Source organism: Xenopus tropicalis, chromosome 3 (assembly GCF_000004195.4).
Source record: "Xenopus tropicalis strain Nigerian chromosome 3, UCB_Xtro_10.0, whole genome shotgun sequence".
NCBI classification, from domain to species: Eukaryota; Metazoa; Chordata; class Amphibia; order Anura; family Pipidae; genus Xenopus; species Xenopus tropicalis.
The window spans coordinates 87,365,115-87,392,875 of NC_030679.2; the positions used below are offsets into that span (position 1 = coordinate 87,365,115).

Below are 27,761 nucleotides of genomic sequence, written 5' to 3' on the forward strand. Positions count from 1 at the left end.
AGCAACACAAAACACAAGAGAGATTAGTTCTAAAACAGGCACTGGAGCAAGACCCCTCCCAATTTTCAGTAAAACCTGCCCTCCACTGTTCTGGGCTAAAGGCTTGGGGTGAGTAGGGCCCCCCTCCCCCCCCCCCTCAGCTATGCCTGCACTGCCATCCTCGAGCACTCCCAGCCCCGCCCCTTATTCTCACTGATTGCTATGCATATCTCTCACTAGTACCCATTCCCTCAGTCATTTACTGGTTAATCATCCTCTGTATCCATTTGTTCTTGCTGCTACCTCCTGCTCCAATCTCTGCTATTCCCAGTCTCCCCGCCTCTTATGTTCTCCCTAGAGCAGTGATATTCCTGCGGTGCATCCTATTGCCTGGCACAGCGTACATCTCCCCCTTCTTGGGTTCGTGCCTGGCTGTGGCACAGCTGCAGTATGGAGGATGTGGATGGTCAAGGTGCAGGCAGAGCACAGCAGATGGCAGGTCAGTTATACTGCATTCAGCCCTTCCCCTCCTCACCAGTCTCTTCTATTCACATCACTTTGGCTTTATATTTTCCATGAAATACATCTCATCTCTCACCTCTCTGCAGCAGAGCCCATGCTGTCATTATAACCATTGAGCCTCTTCTTCTATAGTATTGCACAATGCCACTTACTCATCTGTTCCTGAACCCAGTGATGTTAACTTGTCCTTACTTCTCCCATCTGTACCTTATCTATAGCACTGCTAATCATTGCTTGCTTTTATTTCTCTGCAAATCTAGCCGATAAGTAGTTGAATTATCCAAGAATTCTAGCTGGCTGTAACTACGGTAATGATTACGTAATGCTAACCTGATATAACCCATGTGTGCTCCCACAGTGTACAGACCATTGCATTTGGGCACTGCTTAAGGTGCGACTGTGCCAGTGGCTCTGCACCACTCTGTGAAAAAAAAAATTCCCAGACCTAATATAAATAACAAATTGTGCATGTAGAATCATTACAGTGCCACTTAATTATGCTTTCTTGCCAGATGATCTAACTTCAACTTGTGTGGTTTAGTTTTACTGTATAAACTGGAAAGTTCTGTTTGAATTGATTTTAATGTGTGGAAAGGAAAAATTGGGATAAAAGAATTTATTTTCAGTGCTACATTCTCTCTACTGACAATATACTTTTGTAAACTGAATTAGAATTCCTAGAGGATGTTGCAACTCATTATATTGTCAATTAAGAAAGAATAATTTCAACAGTTAGATCATAACATTACCACTGCAGTGTATGTATGTATGTATATATATATATATAAAATATATTTTATTTATACATACATTATAGATTAGAAAGTTGCTAATGGAATATGAGTGTAAATAAGTCAGCACCAATGTAACCTTGCATTCACAGTGCAATAAGGTATTGTTTTGTCCAAGTGATGCAGCCATAAGCAGTACTAACTAAGTACATTTTAATGAAGTGACCTTTTCCTTTTTGCCATGAAATGCTTTTACTTTATCTCTCTCTGTACTCTAAGATCACTCTTGTGAGTTATATTTATATGAAAATAGAGTTCAACACAGTTCACCAGAGGGAAATTGCACAGCTCTCTAGTAATTTGTCTAGGAGTTTTGAGGGGCTTAGTGATCAAATAGAAAAATAGCAGTCACTTTCACTCTGTTTTCAGGCTCTTTATATATAATATATATATGCCCCTTAAAATTATGTACAAGTAAACAGAGAACATTTGTTACAAGGTTATGCGTTCCACCACCCTCTTAAGCCTATACTATTATCTCTATCTGTATTTCTCTCACTGTGCTTATATGATTCCACATTCTGGCTTGTGTTATTCCTATCAATTTAGAGGTGCAATTACACCTCTGTGTTCAGAAGTTTTTAAAATTCTGCATGGAGGAGAGTACCCTAAACAGCATGGGAACTGACAGGTTAAGAATTCCTGCTGTATGGGGAAAAGGCAATGAGGATACAATAGTTCTGCTGCCTCCCTATCCCTGCTCTTCTGTACAGTGCAGCTAGTGAAGCCACCCCTATCTTGTCATCCTTTGCTAATCTTGTTGCTATGGTTGGCAGTAACCTTGACAGTGATTTAAAACTGCATATGTGTAGACTCTCATACATATGTATATTATAGGTGCCATTTAATTTACCTCCAGAACTGATAGAATACATAGTTCTACTTTACTACAATTAAAGCTTATGGGCAATCAAGTCAAATAGGAACCCTAATTTGCATATTCCAATTAAGATTTATTTATGTTGTTTATTGTTTTCTATTCTTATTCATTTATTATGCCTCAAAACCGTGAAAAACGCAAATGTAAACTACACCATCTAAAAGCTGTCGAGGTCATTTAGAAGTCTATGGGATCTGTCCTGGACATATTATAACAATTTTTATTTGATTACTGGTGAAAGTGTAAAAACCACAAAAAAAATTGTGGTTTTCATGTACATGTTTTCATTTTGTTCCACATTACATACATTTACATAATAAATGACTAGACATTCATGGTTTTTGTAGAAATGAGTTTATTTGTGGTTTCACAAAAGTCTAAAACCACTAAAATACGAATGTTGATAAATCTACCTCCATGGATTCAGGCAAATTTAAACTTAGAAATCCTGGATTCATGGTATTCCTCATTATCTGAGCTAGCAGAGATGGGGTGCTTTGTAGATTTGCAGCTGGAATGCCAAAGTTGCTTATTATTGTAAGTCACCCACCTTCCCTTAACCCTTGATAATTACAGAAACTGGGCTGTTTTTGGCACTGAGCTCTGAGATCTACCCTACTCTAATTAGATGTAATATGACAAATATTGTGTATTTGTTTACAGAGTAACTTACCCCCTGCTTCCACTTCATGCGTTGCTGACTGTTGTACTGTGTTTTACCCTTTCTCATAAAGGATCAAGTCCAGTTTCTGGAGGTACCAGTAGATGGATCCCTCAGCAAATCACAGGAAGAAGCCATTCCTATGCCAGGGAACTGTTGAATGGTGAGTGTAAGTACTAATTACTTATTTCTAAAAATGTATTCATTAACTTAATTGAAGATTGTTTCTTTGTATAATTTGTTGTTTTATTGTTGTTTTGCTACATTGTGTATGGGAGATCATATTTACATAAAGACACCACTTATTGCAGTTATTTTTAATTTAGACAACACTGTTCACCATTATAAAAGCAGACAGTACAGTTTGCCATAAGCAGAACATCAGGAGTTGGATTGTTAGGAGGCTGAAGTGCTAGATCACATAGGGTTTGTTTGCTGTATACAACATCAGTCATCACTGATTTTTTTTCACTCAATAAAGTGATCTTTTTGGACTTATACAAGGGTCAGTAAGTCAGTAGCCAATGTCTGCAGGAATATTATACATTGCAGATGCACTATTTCCTCTTGGGCTTGTGTTGAACATACTTTTTGCCTTTGATTTTAATTAAGAAATATTTATTATCATGTTATTTCTTGCAGTAAACAGGGCAAAGTCTGAAACTGAAAGTAAAGTCACATTCTACTTTAGGTTCATATAAACTCAATCAAACCAGATAACCAGCTCACTAAGAGGCCGTCTGTATAAACAACTCCCCCATCTGACTCCTGCTGTCCGTAAGGCTGATGCCCCACAGGAAGATTAGTCGCCTGCGATAAATCTCTGCTCTGGGTGACTAATCTCCCCAAAAAGGCAATCGCCAGTGGAAAGGCCTACACATAGCTTCATTTTTCTGAAGTTGGACAAAGTCCTCCTGCAGGCAACTTTGCACAACTTCAGGAAAACAAAGCAATGCGTAGACCTTTCCACTGGCAATTCCCTTTATTGCCGGTGGAAAGGCTTTTCGGGAAGATTAATTGCCCACAGTTGCAGAGATTTGTCACGGGTGACTAATCTCCCTGTGGGACATTAGCCTTAGGCTGTGAGATAAGAAGAAGCTCATTATACAGAGGGCTACTGACTTTTTTGAGTGTGCTTGGAAAAGATATTTCATAATTAAAACAATAAGCACAAGCCCTATTCATTGAACTCATGTAGGTCAAGGGTATACTGTCCCTTTATAAAAATAAAGGCATGAACAGTCTACCTCTAAACAGTTATATTACTTCTTCAGGAGTAACAAGATGCTGCCCAGGGAGAGGCACCTATGGTACCACGAAGCACAAGCAACTTTAAGAAAAAAACTTTGCAAGAGTAGTTTGGGTTTGTGGCTTACTGGGTGATTTTTTAGCTATTTTACCTGCCATGTTTCACAAAAATTATGTACTAAAGCCCAAAATTGCTCCCTGCCACCTCTAATTTAGGCTGGTTTACCTGCATAGGGCTAATTTGCACCTGGTAAGTAACCTATAGCGCCCAATGGCATACTGCAGGGGGGAACAGACAATCATGATATGTGTGTTATAGCTGGGAGGTGAAGCATGTCCTTACAGGGCCCCTGATACCAACCAAGCAGTGATTTGCTTTTCACAGCTACTGTACATGCAGACAGAACAAGGAAAGCAGATATTTGATTGGCTGCATGGGGTTATTCACTCAGTATTGAATTTAATCATCTGTATTTATTTAGGCTATTCACATTTCAGTACACTATGACAGACGACAAAGGTGCTTTATTGCAGCATGTTTTTGTTGCCTAAAACAAAATGAAAGGCTAGAGGCTGCATGGCAAAGTAGAAAACCAGGACAGAGCTAGGAATATCTAGTTTCTCAGTGCAGTATTTTCAACAGACTTCTTTGCAATTCCTGAAAAACATTTGATATGACCTACATTATATTGCAATTCATAATGCTTCTCTGTCATACTTTTAATTCAGGGCTATCTGTTTCTGCTTTTAGAGAATATTTCCTGTTAAAAAGTGTTGATCTCCTTCACTTTATGAAGACGCCTTTTCACAGCACACATAACTTGAATCCATTTATAGGTAGGAAACTGAAGGCAGCCATAAATAAACAGACCAAGATCCCACTGGCCTTTATTTGGGTTCATTTTGCTGCAATGCAGAATCAAATGTATTATTCATCAAAAACAAGGACTAGGACTCAGAGCAGCCAGTAGGGGCTATATGATGACTTACTCACCATGTAATATTTAAGAAATGCATATGTAAATATAAAGCAGGTTTAACCACAGTAAAATATAGATAGTGCAGTGTTCAATCAGGGAATACACCATACATATGATTATGCAGAGTGGGGGTGGCACTATCTTGAGAGTTGGCACTGTTTTAAAGTTTGACAGAATGTTACACCTACACGAATTTCCTCCCACTATATAGTCATAATACTGATGAGTAATTAGCAAGAAAGATGTATCTGACATTAAGCTACATTAATAATATCTAGCAATGTGTTGCATTTATGTGATGGAGCATGCTAAAATGTCCAGAGGTATGTGTGTCAAGGTCCCCAACTATAGTATAGTTTATAAATAAATATAAATATATGAAGGAGGGAAGCATTTACCAAAAGCAAAATATGACTGGACTCAAGGGACACAACATGAAGTTGGATGTAGATGTGGATGGGACTAATTCAGGAATTCTAACATATATAGATCAAATCTAGGATTTCTGGTGCTGCTCCTTGGGTTGTAGGAAGGTTTAGGAATGGCAGACTACATGATACTCTGTTGTGGTGCTTTGGTTACGTTTAGGAACCAGTGCTAGAGTGGTTGCAACTTTACTGGGGCCCTGTACTCATGGAGGTAAAGGTCTAGTAGATCTGGTACCAAAACGTATACTGCTAGCATTGGATGATAAGGACTGAATACTATGTACTGGTCTAAATATAGTAGTATATATGAATAATTATATTCTAACAAATAGAGTGACTTTTCACTTATGTTAGTTTAGGGCTAATTTTAAATCAAATTCTGTATTAAAATGTCAGGGTAGGCAAGGCTAAGAGCATGTACTGACCTAATAAAGCAGCTGAATATGTACCCTTTTGGTATTTTATTAAATTAAACTAGTGAACAATGTATTGTTGCATAGCAATACTGGAGATTGCCTTCTTATGATTTGTAGCTTTCTGCAAAAAGAAAAAGAATCCCATACCTGTACTAAAATTAATGAAAAGTTTTGCCTAAGAGAGTCATAAATATTTAGATTTGAGTTTGACGTATCTCATTTGCAGGTACATTAAACCACAGAACACTCAGATTTTCCCTTGAACCTTAGTTAATCAAAGTTTTCTCTCAAAACAGGGTACACCCCTTGTCACGTACCAGCAAAGACATTTCCTGCTGGTAGGCTTTTAATACAGTCCTATATGTAGGTTGTAGCATTGTGAGCTATCATTTCAAGGCTGTAGATTTATGACTTACCCCTTAGATGAATTGAAGTGCTGAAGATGTGAGTTAAAATGACATGATTTGGAACAAGCCACACTATTATGGGCCTGTGTATAGAAATATACACACTATTATTGTTTAGCTGTAGTCCAGAAAGTTGAATCGTTTGTTTTTAGATTCTGAAGATGAAGATCCTCCTGACCTGGAGTCTGAGTCTGGGGATGTACCTAGTGGGTCAGAAGCTGGTTCAGGAAGCATCATTCTGGAGAGCCGGGATTTAAGGAGCCAGATAATCCAGTTGCTAACAGAACTAGAGGAAACCAGAGAACTGGCACTAAAACATGAAGACAGCTTCTTGGAGATGCAAGGTAATGTCATAGTAATTGAAAGTAACAAAAGGCACTTCCCATATGTAATAAAAGGCACTCAGTTTGTCCATGTGCAAAATCCTATAACAACAAATAAGATGTTTGCTTTTAAATAGGTAACCTATAGTTGTAAATTCTTCCCTCCCAACTCGCAAGTAGTAGAGGGGAAGGAATACTTAGGTAGGCAAAAGATGCCAGCGGGGTGTAGGTGGATGGGGTGCTGGGTATGGATCACTATGCACTGGGCTCCTCTGAAGATTTTTATTGCAAGGGGGTGGGCGGTCCACTCTAGTTACTCTACTAATAACAAATTTAGCAGACCTTGCACCTTATATTACATAATCCCATTTTAAATGTGTTTATGGCAGTCCAGCCTGTGTAAACCATATTTATTGTAGTCCTTCCTGGCCACAGAAGACAACAGTAGGCTCAAATTCTATGATTACATGATTACTTGTAGTTGGTAGTTGCAGCTAATCATATATTATTTCGGCAGATTATCTTCCATCCCGATGGATGGGACCTTAGGTTGGCATATCGCTAGAAACATCCACTAAGAGTGTATGGTCACCTTTAAGCATATATCAGCTGGACAATATAAGGGTAATAGTGGCTGTTTAATCAACATTCTGTTCTTTATAGATTTTCCATTTGCATCTTACCTTGTGATTAGCTGGGTGCCCAATCAAAGTAGTGACATGGATGCTTGTCAACACAAAAATCTGGAATGAAAAGTACCATGATTACAAAAATAAGTGTTCTTATCTGTGGTTTTCTTATTAAACTCTGACTGATCACTTTTTAACTCTGATACACAGGTATCTTGGAGGAGGAGAGACTGGCAAGTGCACAACAAGCAGAGATCTTCACCAAACAAATCCAGAGACTGCAGGGTAAAGAGACAAGATTTCAATCATTTCATCAAGAGACAGATTTTTGTGTAGAGAATGACACATGAGATGACCCCAAGCAAATACTAATGAGTGCTCAGTCACCCAAAGAGTTAAATAAGGCTTATACAATGGCCTGTTAATAACATTCAGCAATTTCTCTAAAAATACAAAGCCACCTGGCATGCTGATTAGACTGTCTGTAACTGTCACACACAGTTAGTGCTAAGAAATGCACATCTTTCTGTCACTATGGCAGCTGATTGGTAAAGTGAAATTCATGGCATAAAGATACAGTAATAGCTTTTCTGTAGAATGATAACAATCCCTAATAGTTTCTTTCAGGACCAGAACTAGGGATAAGCAGAAGAAGTACATGCCTAGGGCATGGCCTGGCACTGGTTTTATTCTGCTAAACTATCTGTGAAATGTCATAAAAAATGATGGTACAATAATACCATATAATTTGTTGCACGAGCTTTAGAATTGCTGTGTTGTAATTTACATTAGAGGTTTGGATTTTAGATATTTACTTATTTTAAAAGTTCAGTGGCTTTGGTTGTTCTGCCTCCATGCATCCATGCATATAAAACAAATGCATATTCTAGCTGCAGTGTAGTAAAAATCAATGTAACTTTCAGATAAAGGGGAACTGATTCTGCTTTGTGTTTAATTCGCCTCTTAAAAGTGAAGGAAACGTTCAGTGACTCCCCCCAGTGATTATGGCCACTTACCAGACCCTCAGGACTGCTGCTCCTGTTAGCAGTCAGAGAACTGCACTGGCCCAGGGTACTTCTTACCAGGCACCACGGAGTCTATGCATGTGAAGTAGATTTTAAAAGCCGACTTTTTGTTTGTTTCGCTTTTCACTCACTAGTTGTGAGAAGTACCCCAGGCATTGCAGTTTTCTGCTAACAGGGGCCCGGCCAGGGTATCAGGTACATGATAACAATCACTGAGGGCTGCCTAACATTTAGCATGTAGGCAGGGCAGGTGCCTAGGGCACAAAGATTGGGGGGCGCCAGGCAGGAGCCTCTCCTGCCTACCCCATGTCCATTCTCTATAATAATAAAACAGTAACTTGTCATTTATTGTAAGCAGGCTGTAAAAATTCATATTGATGAAAAACAGTCCTACTGGGTTTATTTTTTTTTAATTTTTTTTTTGTAGCCTTATGGTATGTTAATTCAAATTATGAAAAATCCCTTTTCCAGAAAATCTCGGGTCCCAAACATTCTAGATAACAAGGCATATTAGGGTCGGACTGGCCCAACGGGACGCTGAAAGCAGCATGGAGCAGAGGTCTTACAATGATTCTGTTATTTAGTCAGTTTAACATTCTTTCAGCCCAGCTCCGCTCTGTACAAGAGGAGGTTGACAGCTTGGAGCAAGAGAAAGAGTGTGAACTGCTGGAAGTATCTCAAGAATTGCGCTGTGCACAAGAGGAGATCATGTCTCTGAGACATAGTGCAGAGGAGGCTGCAGCTGAGCGAGAGAGCGACATTGCATCCTTGCAGGAGGAACTGTGCCGCCTACGTGCAGAACTTCATGAATTGCAAGAGACACGACAAGAGTATGAGATGGAGATAACCACCCTGAGAGCAGAGATCAATATGAAAAGCTGTACTGGGCATGTAGTTCAGCCCTCAGGCACACTACATGGTAAAAATAACTTGAATAATTTCAAACTTCTTTGTTTCAAATTGCTCTATTTTTATTGTTTGCTCCATCTAAATATCCACACAACAAAAAGTTCCTAGTTTCATGTGGCACTTAACTTCTTGTCTTTAGTAGTGCTGCAAGCTCCTAACACCTCGACTCCACCTTGTGGCAATCAACACATAATACATCTGATTCCTGCTGGTTACATTATTAGTGAGCAACATGCCCAAAACATGTAGCAACACTAATGGTTGCATAACAATAGAGGAAGCAGACCTAGCGGTCACAGGGGGGCCCTGACCACAGGGTCTGCTTCCTCTATTCCTCATGACGCCTCTTCCTTCTGCTCTGTCAAATCCTCCAGCCGGCTTGCATATAAATCCCCACCCACTTTTAGATAGGAGAGCGCAGGGAACTATATGCGAGCAGGCTGAAGGACAACAAAGTACGGGTGGAGGAGGGGGCCAGGGGCCCCACCAAAGATTTTTTTGCAGTGTTATGTGCTCTTTCCTAAAACCAAACTATTGAAAGCACATATACACATACTGAACATGACCAGTCTTCTGTATCACCCATGCATTCCACATAGCTAAATGCACTAGGAGTTCTCAAATGTAACCTATAAAGGCTGGAATGAGCGGATGTCTAACATAATAGCCAGAACACTATTTCCTTCTTTACAGCTCTCACATAGATTTTTGCCTAACTATATTAGAAATATTTTTTTTTCGCACTGCCTATCAGTAACCAGTTTTACGTTTACACTAAACTGTTCCTTTGAGGCCGAAAAAAAAAACGAGGTTCTTACAAATAAATACTTAAATATATACACAACTAAACAACTGTAATAAATAAAAACGATTTCTGAAATAGATTTAACAAATATCCAGTAATGTTTTGATTTTATAATAAAAGATATAGATTTTAGAATAAAAGATAGCTAGAATCCATGGGCCAACTTTACAAAATAGTGAAAAATGCATATGTATCCAAAATATGAGGAATAGTAAGATTTTTTTTACACTTAAACATTATTATTAAGTATATATTATTTTCATATATTGTTCAATCAGATTTTCCATGCAAATACTTTCATTATAGTAGGGCTATTAAGGGTAGTGTTCCCAAACTATGCTGAACCCCAGTGGCAGTGGCAGTTATTATTTTATTATTATTATTAACATTTATTTATAAAGCGCCAACATATTCCGCAGCGCTGTACAATAAGTGGGTTTCATACACTGGACATACAGAGTAACATATAAAGCAATCAATAACCGATACAAGAGGTGAAGAGGGCCCTGCCCAAAAGAGCTTACAATCTACAAGAAGAAAGGGTTGAGACACAAGGTGTGGGAATGGGCGTGACCAGAGTTGTGAGAGGTGTGGCACAGGGTATTGCTAAACTAGATTAGGGTAAGCTTCCCTAAATAAATGCGTTTTTAGAGATCTCTTGAAGGCAGAGAGATTGGGAGAAAGTCTGATAGTTTGTGGGAGCGAATTCCAGAGAAGGGGGGGAGCCCTTGCAAAGTCTTGAATGCGAGCGTTTGAGGAGAGAATGAGAGAGGAGTTGAGGAGCAGGTCAGTAGAGGAGCGTAAAAAGCGGGTTGGATGGTACCTAGAGATGAGTTCAGAGATGTAGGGTGGGGCAGAATTATGAACTGCTTTAAATGTGAGAGTCATTAGTTTTAATTTTATCCTGGATGGTAGGGGAAGCCAGTGCAGGGATTGGCAGAGTGGCATGGCCGAGGAGGAGCGGTTGGAGAGGTGTATGAGCCTGGCAGCAGTATGCATTATGGACTGGAGAGGGGACAGTCTTTGGAGGGGAAGGCCAATTAATAGGGAGTTACAGTAGTCCAGGCAGTCCAGTTGGGCCCAGGCTAAAGGCCATGCAGGGAGAGTTATGGGGGGAATGTTTATTGTGTGTCTTAAACTTCTAGAAGACAAGCCTGAAGTTCAGTTAGTGTCCCAATATTCTTGTAAATATAGCTAAATGGCTAATAAAGTGTATTTATATATAAATACGTATTATGAGCTAAGTGGGAAGGGGAGTTTAGACCAAATTTTGGACCTCAAACATGGCTTGAACTGAAGGCACTAAACCACTGGTTAAGAGCAATATTACAAAATGAGTCCAATGTGTTTTAGTGCTATTATTTTGTTGAATATTTTTATTTTGCATATATGTCAATATCTATTCCTGACCCCGGGGACAGGGGAGTTGCAGTTCTTGCGAGATCAGTGCCAGCATCTGCAGATGGAGCGAAGCATCCTTCAGGAGAGCAACAGTAAGCTGAAGAGTCACCTGCTGCTGCTTGGGGAAGAGGTTACAAGGTAACGTTTTTCTTAGGATGGCAGCTGCCACCTTTGGCTGCATCATACCAAAATGTTTGAGAGAGGGCTCTATGCACCTTTTCAAAAAGCACTAAAATAAGCTAATGTGGACTCACTTGATGGGACTTTTTAACCTTCCAAATAGATATTAGGCCAATTTTCAATCAGATATTGGTTGGACAGGCAGTCCTAAGCACCACATACACAGGCTTAGGGCCGGAACTAGTGGTAGGCAGAAGAGGCACCTGCCTAGGGCACACCAATGGGGAGGGGGGGCACCAGGCAGGTACCTCTTCTTTTACCTACCTCTAGTTCCGGACCCTATCTCCCCACTTCAGCGGCCCCGGCAAACCTGCCACCCTGTGTGCGCGCATTGTGCACTTGTTTTCGAATACGGGGGTGGGGAGGGGGAAGGGATTGGGGCTGGTTGGGGCGGGCGAAGCAGACCATAGCACTGCACAAGTTGATAATAACAAGGTACATTTCAAATACATGTGAACTGTTTTTTTTTGTGCTTTTGAGTGTCCACATATCTTATTCAGAGGCTTGATGTTTACTAAGAGGTCCTTTTCAAAAAAGTGGATATATGTTCAATTTATCTTGTAACTTACTTTCTTTCAAGTACCTTATTTAGTGACTATGTTCTACCTATTGCCTTGGATTACATTTTGAAAGATGCTACATACTCACATTTGTCACCATTTATTTTGAATTGATGTATAATTGATATCTAGTTGTCTGACACACAAGAATTATACGTTGCATCTTTCTCATGTACTTTCTAATTGCTACCTTCCACTCTAGACCATACTTTTTTTTAGTGTGACGAGTACCTAAGGTCTCTTAGAACCTTAGGTACTTGTAAGAGACCTTAGTATTAGAGGGAGGTCAACTGATTGACAAGAGCAGGGAAAATTTAGAGATACTGATACTAGAAATACTATTATTTTTTTTAACTGTCTACACAACTGAGGAACCAGCTATTTGAGGCTTCCTTTTAAATAGACCCTAGTGACCCAATTCTAATAATATAACTATTGATTCATGGATGATTGGAGAAAATTAAAAAAAAACTAAAACAGTCCAATATGGTATTCATCCCAGGGTACTATAAGAGATTAGTTTTTTGTGATTACCAAATTCCTTTACTAAATTTTTTAGGATTCTTTAAGGTCTGGCATGGTGCAGAGGGATTGGCAAATTGTTAATGTGGAGCCAATATTTAAAAAGTGATTCCGTTCTCACCCTAAAAACTGTAGCAATGTCAGTTTGACATTAGTGATAGGAAAGTATTTGAAAGGAGTTATACGGGATTAGATACTTAAATATATTGCAAATTACAACACTATTAATTTGTGCCAGAATGGTTTTGTGCGTAATACATTGAGAGACAAATCGAAGGTTATGCACTGGCAGAAATAGCATAATATGAGTAATACACATAGGGGCCGATTCACTAAGGTATGAATACGAATCATGAAATCCAATTATTTCTGATGATTGAAAATGTCACAAAAAGTCTTTTCTTTTCAATACGAAAATTTTGTACTTAAGATCCAAAAGTTCTGAAATTTTCGTACTGAAACGATCGTATATGTATTGACAATCTGATCGTAAACGGCGCGAAACTCTTTCTGACTTTAAACTTGAATGCATGATTTGGGAAGCTTTCCATAGGACTCAATGGCACTCTGCAGCTCCAACCTGGCCAAAAGAAAGTCACGATACTGAAGCTTGAATGAACTGCGAAACTTTCGTACTCGTTGTGAAAAATACAATTTTGTTGTGCAAATTGTTGAAAAGTACGAAAAAGTTGGGGAAATTAACAAAAAACTACAGTTAGTTTAGTATAGGTATCTGTATATACATTTTATATATGTAAGTGTATGATTTATAATGTTGTAAGATTGTTCTAGCAATAAAATACCCCATTGTTATTTTTAATTCTGTTTCTTCAGGGATGTGGATATTGATTCAGAGCAAGTGGTAAATAATTTAACACAAGAGCATGAGAAAGATATAGAAGAGCTGACAGAAAACAAAATTCCACAATATGATCAAGTAGAATCTATTCCCTTGCCTTGTATTGTGGAGGAAGAGGAGGGTCTGGCCTCTGAGGAGAACATACAAAGGCAGAAACTAACCAAAGAAGAAGAAAGGCAGAAGCTGCACAGTCAGCTACTGAGTGCAGAAGAGAAAGTGCAGCTTGCCCAGAGTGAGGTGAGCATAGCTTATTGTTCTACTCTGCCTTAACCTGAATAGATGTATGAAAGTCTGGAACAGAGATTAGGCTCGGGTTTGTCATAAAATGGGATTTTCTAAGCTTGTGTATTATTATCTTGAGGGCAAACAAGCATTGAGAAGTAGTTGAAATAGACATGCCCTACTACAAGTGGCCCACATTTTTCATATAGGTACTGGTCCTGGTTGTAGGATGATGGGCTTCTTTTGTGTATCTGTTAAATGCTTCATACTTCTTTGTCATGTTTGCTATGTGTGAAGTGCAATCAATGACTTTTTACTTTTTTAGATATTATACATGAATCATCATGAATTTTGTTAGCTCTTGTGTTGCAAACAGTTGCTGGATATTTTAGTGAATTATTGCATTAAAACCCCATATATAAATAATAGCTTTTTTAGCAGGGATTTAGGGCAATTCATGATTCCATTGAACATGACATACTAGGTACACCTTTATTTAGACAGTAGATAGAGGATGACTGAACACACCAGAGCTGAAAGTAAACAAACTGCAGTAGAAACAAGGACCTTAAATAAACCTCAGGCAAAGCATTCATCGGTCCACTTGATTGATCTGGTCAATGATGTTCATCATTGTCCATTTTAATATCTCAGACCCCTGAAAAGAACAGTAAGGGGCACATTTACTAACCCACGAACGGGCCGAATGCGTCCGATTGCGTTTTTTTCGTAATGATCGGTAATTTTGCGAATTTTTCGGCGTCTTTACGATTTTTGTGTAAAAACGCGAGTTTTTCGGCGTCTTTACGATTTTTGCGTAAAAACGCGAGTTTTTCGGCGTCTTTACGATTTTTGCGTAAAAACGCGAGGTTTTCGTAGCCATTATGAAAGTTGCGCAAAGTCGCGATTTTTTCGTAGCGTTAAAACTTGCGCGAAACGTCGCGCCTTTTAAGTTTTAACGCTACGAAAAAGGCGCGACTTTGCGCGCAAGTGTTAACGCTATGAAAAAATCGCGACTTTGCGCAACTTTCGTAATGGCTACGAAAAACTCGCGTTTTTACGCAAAAATCGTAAAGACGCCGAAAAACTCGCGTTTTTACGCAAAAATCGTAAAGACGCCGAAAAAATCGCAAAAAATACGAAAAAGTCGCAAAATGTTCGTTTCCAATCGGAATTTTTCCAATTTCGGATTCGAAATCGTGTCTTAGTAAATCAGCCCCTAAGTCTGAGGGATCAAACCCCAAAGTATATTTTGGGCAATGCTGACATATTTCTATATTTTTTTCAAGTAGATTTGATCAGTATTAATATTGATTAAATCCGCTTTTGATTTCAAGGATGATCTGTAAGAGTTAGATCATTAGAATAACTAATCAGTCTGAATCAATCATGCCATGGCAATCATTAATAATTTAAGTGTAATTCTGTCCATCTCCATGTGTACTGTGGCCTTACCATCTGACCTGCTCTTCCTCCCATTTGGCCTTTCAGTGTGAGGGACTCTTGTCTGAAATTGAGGAACTGCAGATGCGACATCGATTAAGTCAAGAGGAGCAAGACAAGTTACAGGAGGAGCTGAGGCTGTGCAGAGAGGAGATTCACAGATTGAAGGACAGTGGCTTACAGGTGAAACCAGCACTGCTGCATGTACCCTTTCTGCTTTGTCACATGATAAACTGCAACATTCTAACTGCAGTAGCAGGTTGCATACCCATATATTTATATGCAGCCTGTTCAATGTCCCCTCTTTACCTGCCCTGAATTCTGTTCTCTGCTGTCACATGGCTGATTCATGCATGGGGGAAAGGGTATGTACCATGTGTTTTTTTTGCATGTGCACAAGGATAAAAATATTATGTGTAATATATTGCTCACATGCCACTTGCCATGTGTGCTGGTTGTGTGACTGGTGTTTTCAGATAACAATGATCAGCACCAAAGGCTACAGAGAGAGAACACAAATACTATACGTCAGATTTTGAGAAAAAGATGAAGATAGAGTTTTCAGTGTCCCAGCACACAAATAGTTGACTGTGCAAAAATACTGTAGTGAAATTGCACATATACTGTATATATATATATATATATACACACAGTACATATAAATCAGGGGAGGAACACCGCCAGCCGGGGGGGTGCCGGCAAGGGTCCGGTCTGGGCTGTCGGGTCCCACCGGGTTTTTTCCCGGCGACCCAGTCCGTTCCAGCACACAAATGGTTAAAAGACAGTATCTCTTTGAATGTACCAAAACAATCACTATAAAACTCCCAAAGGAAACTGCATGAAAGGGAATTCAGGTGGAATCTCCTGATTCTTGATTGTATAACAGAGATGCCTACTTGCAGACCCCTAGCAAATGGGAAGCATATCAAATCAATCCTGACCTGACGTGCAGCAATGGGTTAATGCCCAAATGTAATATTGGCCAGTGCTGTATTGTTGCACTGAGATTTGTTGCAGTTTCACATTATGCTTCTATTTCATAGCAAGACAGTTCACATACAGTATACTGATCCTTATATGTGAAAGCCTAATAGTTACTGTTGCCCTTACCTAATTTCTCTGCTACAGATAAATTGAAACATTATTAAGAAATACAAGCAGATTTTTTATATTTAATGTTAAAATTTTTACACTTTAAATTTTAAAAAATCAAATATGTTAAATGTCAATAAAAGAACATCAAATTATTGATCATTGGTTATTCCCTTTGTATAGTTATAACGATATGGCCACATTAAAGCCCTGTTCCCACCCACTTTGTGGTTATAGGATTTACATTATGACAGCCAAGAAAAAGGTTAGATAATTCAGTTTTTGCCTAGATGCATTCCTCTGAAAAGGGGATATGGAACAGAAATATTTTATGTACCTGAAACTATGGCCAACATTATAAACATTTTAATTACATTATAGAATGATGCAGTGAAGTGAGGCAAAGTAATGCCTTCCCAAATAACCCTCACTAGCAATGCAGATTGCATTAATGCACTTTTACACTCACACTTGCAGTATGTTTTTAACCACCTGCTTGATGTTGGGTGGAACAATTTCTTCTTTTATACACAGGAGTGCCTTTTCAATTGATGTGATCACTAGTAAGTAGTATATATTGCAGAGTAATGTGGAATTAGAGCGTAGCTGTTTGAAAAAACAGAAATCAATACATTTCCCCATCTGTGACCTTAATTTAAGAAGCAAGCCAGGTTTCCATATATTTAATTAAGTGATTCTAGAATTTGATTGGATGATAAAACTGAGAACAGTTACCTTCCTGATGACTCCTACATAACCAATGTATTTCTTTTTCTTCTCCCTCTTTTTCACTCCTGCTTTTACTTTTTCCATACATGTTTTTCCTTCATGCTTATTGTCTTTCTTTTTGGTTTATTTTCCACACATTCTAACCATCCTAATTGCATTTTGCACCTATGTATTTTCCTCTACCATGTACCATGTAACTGGTTCCTCGATCTCTGCTGCTTTTATTTTACTTGTTATTTATTCTTCTATCAACATTTTCTCCTTATAAATCAATCATGCATGTGAATGCTTACCCATGTTGAACAACTTTTACATCCCTACTTCTGTAAATACATAAATCTTATGCACATCCCTAAATCTACCGATGTCTGTATGATTCTATAAATACTTCCATTCCCTTTATATCTCCTTTTAAAAATTATGAAATCTCACTCATGTCTCCTAACCTCAATGGCCTTGCCATGCCTACTTTTACCTTTTATGTCCTTTTCTACTTTTTTTCTGACCCTTATATTTACTTTTTTAATTTTCTAAATTCCTTTACATGCCCAATTCTACCCCGTATAATTACTCCTGAAAATACATGTAAATATATTCCCTCTTTTATCCTCCGTTCCTGCCCCTATAAATACTATATTATCTAATTTGACTTAACTTTGACACTTTTTATTTTTGTATTTTTAAATCATATAAATTTATTGTCCATTTAATTTGTATAATCCATATCACTTTTTCAATTTCCCACTTTTTCTATGTATTTATTACTTTTTTCATGGAAATAATTTCTAATCTATTGGTCTTGATCCATTAAAACATCAATAACCGTTTTGCTTACATCACCCTCAATCATATATATTATGTTATCTTTCATGGTAATTGCTATGCGTCCTATTTCAACCCATTTTCTTTTTCTGCTAATTCTTGCAATCTCCATTTTGTTCCTACTTTAACACTATTCTTTTTTTGTATTATGCAAATTTTGTTGTTGCTTGTTATTGCTATTCCTTTATTTTGCTGGCATTCACATTTTATATGGGGTACTTTTTTCTCACTTTCTTGTCATTACTAATTTCTTTGCTGTTATGCATTCTTAATAATTTTAATGTTCACCATCTTACAATCACCTTAAAAACAAAACAATCTGTGGACCATCTATTCTCTCCTTACTTTTTTCTTTAACTATTCCTCCTCCACTATGTTTACCCCATTCTGTTATTTTCCTTCTCCTAATTTCTCTCTCAGGCCCCCTGTGGATCTGACCCTCCTGTTCTTTCCCTTCCCCTCCTAGGACTTATTATTGTAGTGGGGATGCTCTGGTGCTGGTGGGCTGAGACGTCCTAGTGCACATCAGGTACTAGTATCCTTGTGACTCCTTGTGCCCTGCACGTATTGCTTTGCACGGCAAGGAGTGTCTGCTTCCTCTGCTTTCATGCCTGATGCTATGTATGTCTTCCATTGCTGTACTGTATGTTCCTTCCTTGTATTCTTATTGTATTCTTCTTGTCCTTTTACTTCTATTCCTTCTTTCCAATTAAGATATGTAATTTCCCTAAATAATACAGAACTATTTTGTTATTTATGTGTAGCTATTGTGTTGTATTCTTACAGTAATTGGTTGGAATTTGCTTAAGAGCAATTACACATGGTCAGATTTTGGGCAAATTGTGTGTGCTGTCTTTTAGTTTCTGGTGGAATAGGGTCATGTGAAGTGATGTATAACAAATCTTAAGAAAATTAGTAGCAACCACCATGGGATGTTTAAGCAAAATGCAACACTGCAACATACATACTGTATGGTTCTTAGAGAGTTATGTAATAAAAGGCACTAAGGTTGATCAGGAGCAGTAGCCCATAGAAACCAATCAGCAAGCATTTACTGGTCACCTGTGTAAAAGCAATGATCTTATTGGTTGCTATTGGTTACTGCTCCTGGGCAAACTTACTGCCTTTAATTACATATGGTGGTCAGTGTTATTTTATGAAGACCTCTTGTTTGCTTCATGTTTTCCCAGGGTTCTAGTATAATTGCTATGGTAAATGTATCTTGTTTCCTTGTTTTGTCCAACTTATTCCATTCAAGTCTGTGATAGTGATTTGTGGTCATTTTGGAGTCTTCTGACTCTTCTAACAGTTTGGTATATACCTGGGTGTTTTTAGTTTTGGTAACATAGTTTACACTATTCACGTTCTGTTCCCCATAACTTTCTTCTCCTATATATCTGCCAACCCTTTATAGCTGTGGTTTCAGATGTAGAATATCCTGGCCATTCTGTTTTATAAATATTTCTTTTTAAAGAGGACCTGTCACCCAGACATAAAAAGCTGTATAATAAAAGTCCTTTTCAAATTAAACATGAAAACCAAATTCATTTTTATATTAACACATCCAAACCCATTATAAAGGCATTTACAAATCCCAGCTATCAATCATATATTGCCTGCCCCATCTCTATGCCTTAGGCATAGAGGCGGGGCAGACAATAACTTTAACTTTCCATTCAGCACTACCTATATGTCACTGCACATCTCACTTTTCCCCTCCCTCTTCCTCATCTAACTGTGTAGCCAGTGCCTGGGAATTTGGTCCCCCATTCTGGCACATAAACAAGATTTTGGCATGATACAAAGCTTGCCTTCATAACAGTGCCGACAAAATGGTGCCTGCCTGCTTGTTTTGATTGAGTAATTCCAAGACGGAAGGAAACAAGATTTATATTATTTATATAGATTAAGTATATATTAAGTTTATTTTGCTCAACTAACAATATAGAAAATAATTTGGAGTTATTTCTTAGGGTGACAGGTCCCCTTTAAGACTAAAGGGCCCATTTATCAAAGTATGATTGCTTCCTAATACAAAAAAATTGCATATTTTTAATTTATTTTTTAAGTTTTCGTTGCTGTTTTTTTTGCTAATTCGCGCAACTTTTTCGTACTGTGCGTCAAAAATTATGTGACAAAATCGTATTTTTGCAACAAGTACGAAAGTTTTGGATTCATTCAAGCTTTGGTATTGTGGCTTTCCTTGGGCCAAGTTGGAGCTGCAGAGTGCCATTGAGTCCTATGGGAGGCTTTCCTTGGGCCAAGTTGGAGCTGCAGAGTGCCATTGAGTCCTATGGGAGACTTTCCTTGGGCCAAGTTGGAGCTGCAGAGTGCCATTGAGTCCTATGGGAGGCTTCCAAAAACATGCAAAGAAGAATCAAAGTCAGAAAGGTTTTCCAGCTGTTTACGATCGTTCGGATACGAAAATTTTGTGACTTTCGGATCGCCAATACGATATTATCGTGACTAATACAATGTTTTTGTAAGCATTTTCATGACATTTGCGATCATCGGAAATTATCATATCTAATCCGAATTTTATCCATTTCGGGATTCGAACTCATACTTTGATGAATCAGCCCCTAAGAATAAGTAAATTTGTTTTTAAAGACTATTAATATTTATTTTAAAACTAGATTTTAACGGTATATCATGTTGTTGTTAGTTTAGCAAAGTTATATGTTAACATTTGCATTGTTTTTTCACATTAAGGGCTCTGGCACACGGGGAGATTAGCTGCCCGCGACAAATCTCCCTGTTCGCGGGCGACTAATCTCCCCGAAATGCCATCCCACCAGCGAAAATGTAAATCGCTGGTGGGATGGCATACATGGCGGAAGTTTCCTCTCAAGGAAATTTCCGCGATTTCGGGATGGAATGGCATTTCGGGGAGATTAGTCGCCGGCAAACAGGGAGATTTGTCGTGGCGACTAATCTCCCCGTGTGCCAGAGCCCTTAAGGTGTACAAATAAGTTAACTAATTAACAACTACTAATTGAATTATGTAGTAATCCCTTTTTACCTCTCTATATTGACCCATTCTTCATATTATCATGCTATATGGCTCCTTCTAAATATTTGGCTATTGCTTACATAACAGTGTTTTGTGCAATGGGGGCTTCTTGTGGTGTTTTGCCCCCCCTATAGTAAATGAGCCCTATGGTCTTTTATTCAGATTCTTTTACTTTGCTCTCTCATTACTATACTCTGCATTGCTCTCTCTTCTGCTACACAGTTCTCCTTTTACTCTCTACTTCTCTCAACCTCCTTCTATTATTTCCCATTGCCTTGTAACCTAGCAGAGAAGCCAGACTAAAAGCATTAAAAAATGAATCAGTGACACGTCCTTTCTTTGCATTAAGCTCAGTCACAGGTAATATACCTTATAAGCACAGTGCTTCCCCAATATTGGCTGGTACAGGCTGCTGTCTAGTTTCATACACTGGGGGTGTAAGCCTTTGTGTCAAAACTAATTCAAAGCTTGAAGCCTTAGGGAAGAAATTTGGATTGGCACTCTATTGGAGGAGCTAAGAAGACAAAATTCAGATAAGGCGTGGAAGAAAAAATGGAGGAAAAACAGAAGGATATAAATTGAATAGTGAAAGGAAAACATGAGCAAGGGAGTTAATTTGATGGAATATAAAAGAGAATGTAATTATGAGAATGAGAAGAAAAATTCTGTTTAGAGTCTACATTTGAGTCAATTGTCTGTTTCAGAAAAAATACTCCCTACATACTGAAGCCAGAGTGTACCCTTTCATTTAATGAGTAGCATACCTGTTGGTATATTACAAATATGTAATCTATCATTTGCGAAATGCTTAAATGTATTTGTACACCAAATATACACACGACTGTTATAATATTGTCAAGTTGTTTAACATACTCCATCCTTAAGGGGGAAGACACACAGAGCTACTTAGTAGCAGCTACTTGTCACGCTGCTAAATGCCAGAAAATACCCTGCCATAGAAAATACTGAGAATTGCCTCTGGTAAAACACACACAGTTATTAGCAAATTATCAGCATTGTCTATTTATGCAGCCATGACAAGTAGCTGCTTCAAGTAGCTCTGTGTGTCTTCACCCTTAATGTGTACAGTTTTACCTTCGCAGATATAGCACAAAATACTTAGTTGATATATCTCTTTGAGACTTGAATCAGATGGCACAGCCCTTTTGGACATGTATCACAGAGTATGTGTTGTCAATAACCACTATGATATTAATCTCAAATTTTGTGCCCTTAGGTTTCTTAGTTATTCAGGAAACACTGGGAACAGAGCACTATGCTTACATCTTGATGAGCTCTTTAGCTTTGTAGAATCATATAAATAGCAGTAATGCAGGCAGTATGTCACTGTTGTATGTTCTATCTTTCTCTCTCAGGCTGCTCTATGGAATCCTCTTCTGCTCCTGGCAGTGGCTGCAGCTGTTGTGTTACTGTGTCCCAGCCTGAGGAGAGGGCCTGACTGAGGACAGCACCCCACAGTACCCCAATTCTACATCATTTAACACTGCAGACTGCCTTTATGTACTTCATTATAAAAACATTTGCTCCACAATGAAACCCATTGCACCAACATTATATTACATAAGACAGTACAGTACACAACAAGCAAGATACATTGATACATTGTGGCAGATCTAAGGAAAATACAAACAAAATGTATGTAATTAGATATAGTACCATGAGCATAGACTTTATGGTGTTGCATTTTGGAACTCTATAAATCCTCACTGGCTAATAGAGTTGCAAGAACCTGAGGGGTGGGAGCTGTATCCTCTCTCAGCACCATTGTAGAGTGTTTAGGCATGGTGCACCTTATCTGTCCTGTCTTCAAACCGTCAGACTGTTTTGCTTTCTTTTTCCAGTTGTAGAAGTAGCAGGCTCGTCATCTATATGTCTGCTACATTCTATTGCTATAAAGCTCTAATCCATTGGTCCTATACCGTGCAAGATGTGCCAATATCTGTGAATGTTGTGTGTCTCAATTAAGAGGTGCTAAACTTTGAATTTTTAATGCCCAGTTCTTAAGGTCCAGACTGCATGTACAGTCGGTAACTTGACATCGGCAGGTGCTTACCAAGACAGGGTGACACAATCATGGACTAAGTGAAACATCAGTCTATGGAATCAGAAGCTTGGAGCTGTCTTTGGGACCTTATATTAGGGAGCTGATTCAATGCCATAAGATGATAATTACTTTTCAGGCTGCATGAATATTTTTTTTAAACTATTTATTGAAACAGATTTTTTTCGGTGAAGGTTTTCGAAGGGGAAACCCTAACCCTGGACATCTGCAACCTAAATTTGTTTCCAGCCATAGGCTGTATAAATGTGCAACTCTTGTATCTGGCTTTGCTCGTAAACGTTAAAAGAAACACTGAGGTGTTGGTCATGCGCTCAGTGTACTTGTACAGGTTTTGCTTACTACTCACCATTCATTGTCTGTATGTAAGCATGGAATTCGTTATTGTATTTTGAGACATTATTGCCATATGAGCAAATACATATTTAACTTGTAGTTTGTAGATTTAAAGGATTTTATGTGTCTGTTTATAATTCTGGGAGGGGTGATATATTTATTTGCAGAAAGATCACTTTTTTCTATGTACATTTTTGCAGGTAAAGTAGTGGTGTATTTTTGTTCTTTTAGAATGTAATCAAAGTGCAGTTGATCTGCTTTTGTGCTTGTTGAATCCTGTCCCAGTGAAGGATTCTAAATGCAATTTTTGCTTATCCTACCTAAAAACCCACTGTTATTATTATAAACAACTACACATATTTCTAAAGCACGAACACATTCTACGGCTCTGTACAATGAATGGGTGTATTCATTGAACAGATTTACATACAAAGCAGCCAGTAACCTATACAAGAGTTAAAGAGGGTCCTGCCCAAAAAAACGTAGTAAAGCTTTGGTTAAAGCCTTTCTTTTCTAATACCCCTCATTACAATATATTTTGAGTCCTTGCTCAATTTAGACTTTAGCCTTTATGCTTTGGAAACAAAGACTCATAATTGTTCAAAAAATTGCTCTTTAAAAACACAAATATAGGAGGCTGAAGTGTATATTTTAATACCATTGCCATGGCAAAAAGTTCTTAGCGGGCCCTCCCTTCTCCTTACACTTGTGCAAGATATTTTTATTTCCCTTCCCTGCATTTTTTAAATGCATAACATTGCAAGCATATACGTACAAGAATATCGTACAACTCTGCTTAAGCTAATATTTATGAATGCAATATTAATGAGTATCTAGCCAAATTCTATATAATATCTTAAATTATAAGACTAACACATTCACATATTTATCTGAGGGAAATTGTATTTTTCTTATTTATTTAACAGTGATATAAACCATTCCATTCTTAAAAACACCTAGTATAAACCCACATTAGAAAGAACGAGAAATAAATTAGTGAAAGTATTTTTACTGCCTGAATACAGAGTAAAACCAACTAAAAGGTCTGCACATCCCTTTTTAAATAGTGATGCTAAAGCAAAATGTGATACTTTAAATAACATAATATAAAGAAACTTATATCTATTAATAAAGGGTGAAGCTGGAAAAAATTGAACAGACCACAGTTTTCCAGTTTTGCCTGTTTATAAAACTTCAGTGGAAATGTTTCATTCTAATTGACTTGAACACAACCATTTTCCTCACTTTGTCAAACATTGTTGTCCTATTAGAATAAAATAATAATGAAGTTACTAGCTCCAGTTTTAATGTGATTGTATTGTAACACCATGGTACTGTATAAACTGGCCTGAACTTTGCATGTGTATTGTTATCTTACCTATTAACCTTTGGCTTAAACTTGCCAGGGGCCATCCTCGGTCTGCTGCTGCATCCCTGGAACTTGCCAGCTACTTTTCTGCTACAAGAAAATATGGCACAATTACTACTTTATTACATTAATTGCTATATTACATGATCAACAGGAAGTGAGCTGCTTAAAAAATATCTATATAGTAGCAAAACCATTCTTTAATTTAACTTGTAATATTCATCCTCTATAAATCCTTTTCTGTGTGCAGCAATTCTCCTTTATGTTTCAGTGACATCCTTGCAGGCAAAAAGCCTGGATATTAAGCCATCACATCAGACATCTGGTTGGGTAGGCTATCCATAAACAGGGTAATTCTCCCAAACCATAATATCCACTATCCACTGCATTAATGAGGTTCTGACATTGCTTACTTCTTGTTCAGGTATATTGTAGGTACACAATGGTAGAATATGAGAACATGTACTGAATCATACATTTTATTCTCATTAATACGATAACAATAAGAGCACAACTAAGAAAAATAGTTGTTAGGTTATAGGAGCTCACTTTTAAGCGAACTCTTAAATAATGAATTCTGTTGGGATATTACCTTGCTTTCAATGAATTATTGCGTATTTAAAATCTTGGTGATTTTTTTGACTGATTTATTTGTATTGTATATAATATTATTATTTACTATGTATGCATTATATTGCAGATCCTGTGTAGTTGATAAGCTGGACCACACCTTTAATTTTTTTCTATTCTTACATTGTTTGGGCAGTTTACAAAATCATGGCCCAGACTTTTGTGGTACATGGTGAGGTCCTTAAGAGTTACAGACTGATCCCCCACAATTAATATCAGCAGGTAACAGTTTAGAACTGGTGCTTCTTTTTATAATATTTAAAATCTGGATATTTAATTCCCAAAATATCCAGAGCAGAATGGTGCAAACCCTTTTAACACTTGTCTCCTAAGCAAATAAATTCTGGTGCTTTGTTATATCATTACAAACAGTGTAGTTGTACTGTCAATCTATAAAGTTCTGATCTTTGCCAAGTTATATTCCTTACATACTGTGTGAGGTTCTGTGTGAGACTTCTTTTTTATTACCAGCAACTTCACATGCATTAGTTATTATACATATTGTCTTGTATCTGGAGTCCCTTTGATCAATTCTATTGCAGAAAATGGATAACTTTTTTGAGTCAATTGAGGGAAACCAAGCAGGTGCTGTATTTGATGCTGAAAGAATAAATAATAGTAATACGCATAGTATTTGATGATTTGGAAATCTTTCAGTGTAAAAGGAAACTGAGAGCACCAGAATTCTTAGAAACCACCAAATTCTGCTCTTTGTGATCCAAAGCAAAACTGAGTAAGTAGAAGAAAATCCTTTAACTAAAAGATAAGTTTTAGATGTCTCAGGCATAGTTTCAGACAATAGCAACTTTTATCCATTACAAAGTAGTGTATATAAAATTGCTGATTGGTGCTTTATTGTAGAGTTACAGTTTTGATAGGCTTTCCAAATACATCCATCCTTTGCATAGTCAATACAGCACTTAGTGATCAATGACTTTCATGTCTTTTATATTTCACTGAGCAAAAATCCCACATTTTGCTAAACTTTCTTAAATATAAATGTAAAATGTAAGTAATAAAAACATGGTAAATGGTATACTTCTATTTTATCAGTTGGGTTTTGATAAAGTTTATGTATATATATGTGCGTATAATGTATGTTTCGGAGATATACAGTATTTGTAATTTCTGAAAAACTGTTTTTGAAGGTTTTCGAAGGAAAGTTACAATAAGTGAAGAATATGGTATTAACTACAGGAGACTAATGTGAGCCATATCAACAGAGCTAATACTGCTGATCTGCAATGTTATGTATATTTTTTTCCAGCATATTTCCAGTCCATAACCCAGCTTGAAGTGTACCACCCAGTGCTCCTTGGCTTTGGTGTTATTGCAGATAGCCCCAATTCCTTTCCAAAGAGACAAATTCATTTGTAGACATGGCAAGGCACAACAATGGCTGGACGGATCTAGATATGGAAATTGTATAATTATTATTATAACTCCAACCACTTTTTTTCTGGGAAAGCAGTAATAATAATATCAGCCATTTTATGTAGCAATTATAAACTCTTTCCATAGCCTTTTGGATTCATTGAAAACTGTTCTGATAAACAGATCTAGACTAGAAATATCAGCTGAATGCCCAATATACAATGTAGTATATAGACTATTATATTTTTATAGGAAATCTTTGGAGCTTAGTTGTGAAACCTACCCATAAACCTTAAATATCTCACTTACTTTATTCCCAATCTACCATCTATAAAAAAACAGACCTTTTATGTTATAACTGATGGTGGCAGGATATAAAAAATTATAGACCTATGATAGTGTATAGTAAGGTGCTTGAAATTATTGCAGCACTAAATCTTTTGTCCACCTAATTAGATTTTAAATATGCTCATTTACATCCTCAAAATACAATAATAAGCATTGCACAGTGTTGAAAGTAGACAAGAAACAAATTTTACAGGGAATATTAAATATAAGACGTGGCCCAGGAGCACCAGCCCCAAACTCATAACAGGGGAAGCAGAGACCCATATAAAACAACACAAAAATGGCATTGGGCAGTCAAAAAATGTGGGTCATAAAAAAAACCCCAAAACATGTAAATACATCTCTATTGTCTTATGCATTTTATGCTAAGTGAGCACTTAATCATAGGCTAACTGAGACAAAAAGGAAGTACCTATTTATACAAGCAAGTACCAATAAAAAATTGTTTTGATGCTGGGTAATGGACTGGTGCTTAATGTATGACAGATCTTTCCTGTGTCATATCTGCTGCAAGTTTGTCTAAATGTGACACATAGTTCTGCTTTATCTTTTGCTTTTCAAATAACAGCGTTAAGAAATGTTTGTGTATAATAAACATGCTAATAAAACTGCATTTATTTCCTCTGCATCCAGAAGATCAGTTTGTCTGTAAAGATCTACCAATTGTGTATTTTGCTTGGTGACTTGTCTTTCTGGAGTAAATAAAATAATTCAGTAACAGATTATTAGTTAAGCAGGGTAGTTTTTGATGCAAAGTGTCAAGGGTACTTGAGGAGAA

General features: G+C 37.5%; 1 protein-coding gene across 7 annotated transcripts; it reads left to right on the plus strand.

Annotated features, from left to right (window-relative positions):
• Positions 1-199: 199 nt before the first annotated feature.
• Positions 200-27,705, plus strand: ccdc136 (coiled-coil domain containing 136). Of its 7 annotated transcripts, none has more exons than XM_031897706.1 (10): positions 200-478; positions 2,907-3,002; positions 6,465-6,656; positions 7,475-7,549; positions 8,894-9,208; positions 11,425-11,542; positions 13,501-13,762; positions 15,239-15,373; positions 18,254-18,362; positions 22,865-27,705. In XM_031897706.1, the coding sequence occupies exons 1-9, from the start codon at positions 430-432 to the stop codon at positions 18,350-18,352; spliced, it is 1,341 nt and encodes a 446-aa protein (XP_031753566.1). In that variant the 5' UTR covers positions 200-429; the 3' UTR covers positions 18,353-18,362; positions 22,865-27,705.
• The last annotated feature ends 56 nt before the right edge of the window (positions 27,706-27,761 follow it).

Excerpts from the sequence above, each read along its gene's own strand:
- ccdc136 (XM_031897706.1), top strand. The coding sequence starts at position 430 with ATGGAGGATGTGGATGGTCAAGGTGCAGGCAGAGCACAGCAGATGGCA. Across the intron at positions 11,543-13,500 it reads CTTGGGGAAGAGGTTACAAG|GGATGTGGATATTGATTCAG; the intron begins GTAACGTTTTTC and ends CTGTTTCTTCAG. Across the intron at positions 13,763-15,238 it reads TGCAGCTTGCCCAGAGTGAG|TGTGAGGGACTCTTGTCTGA; the intron begins GTGAGCATAGCT and ends TTGGCCTTTCAG.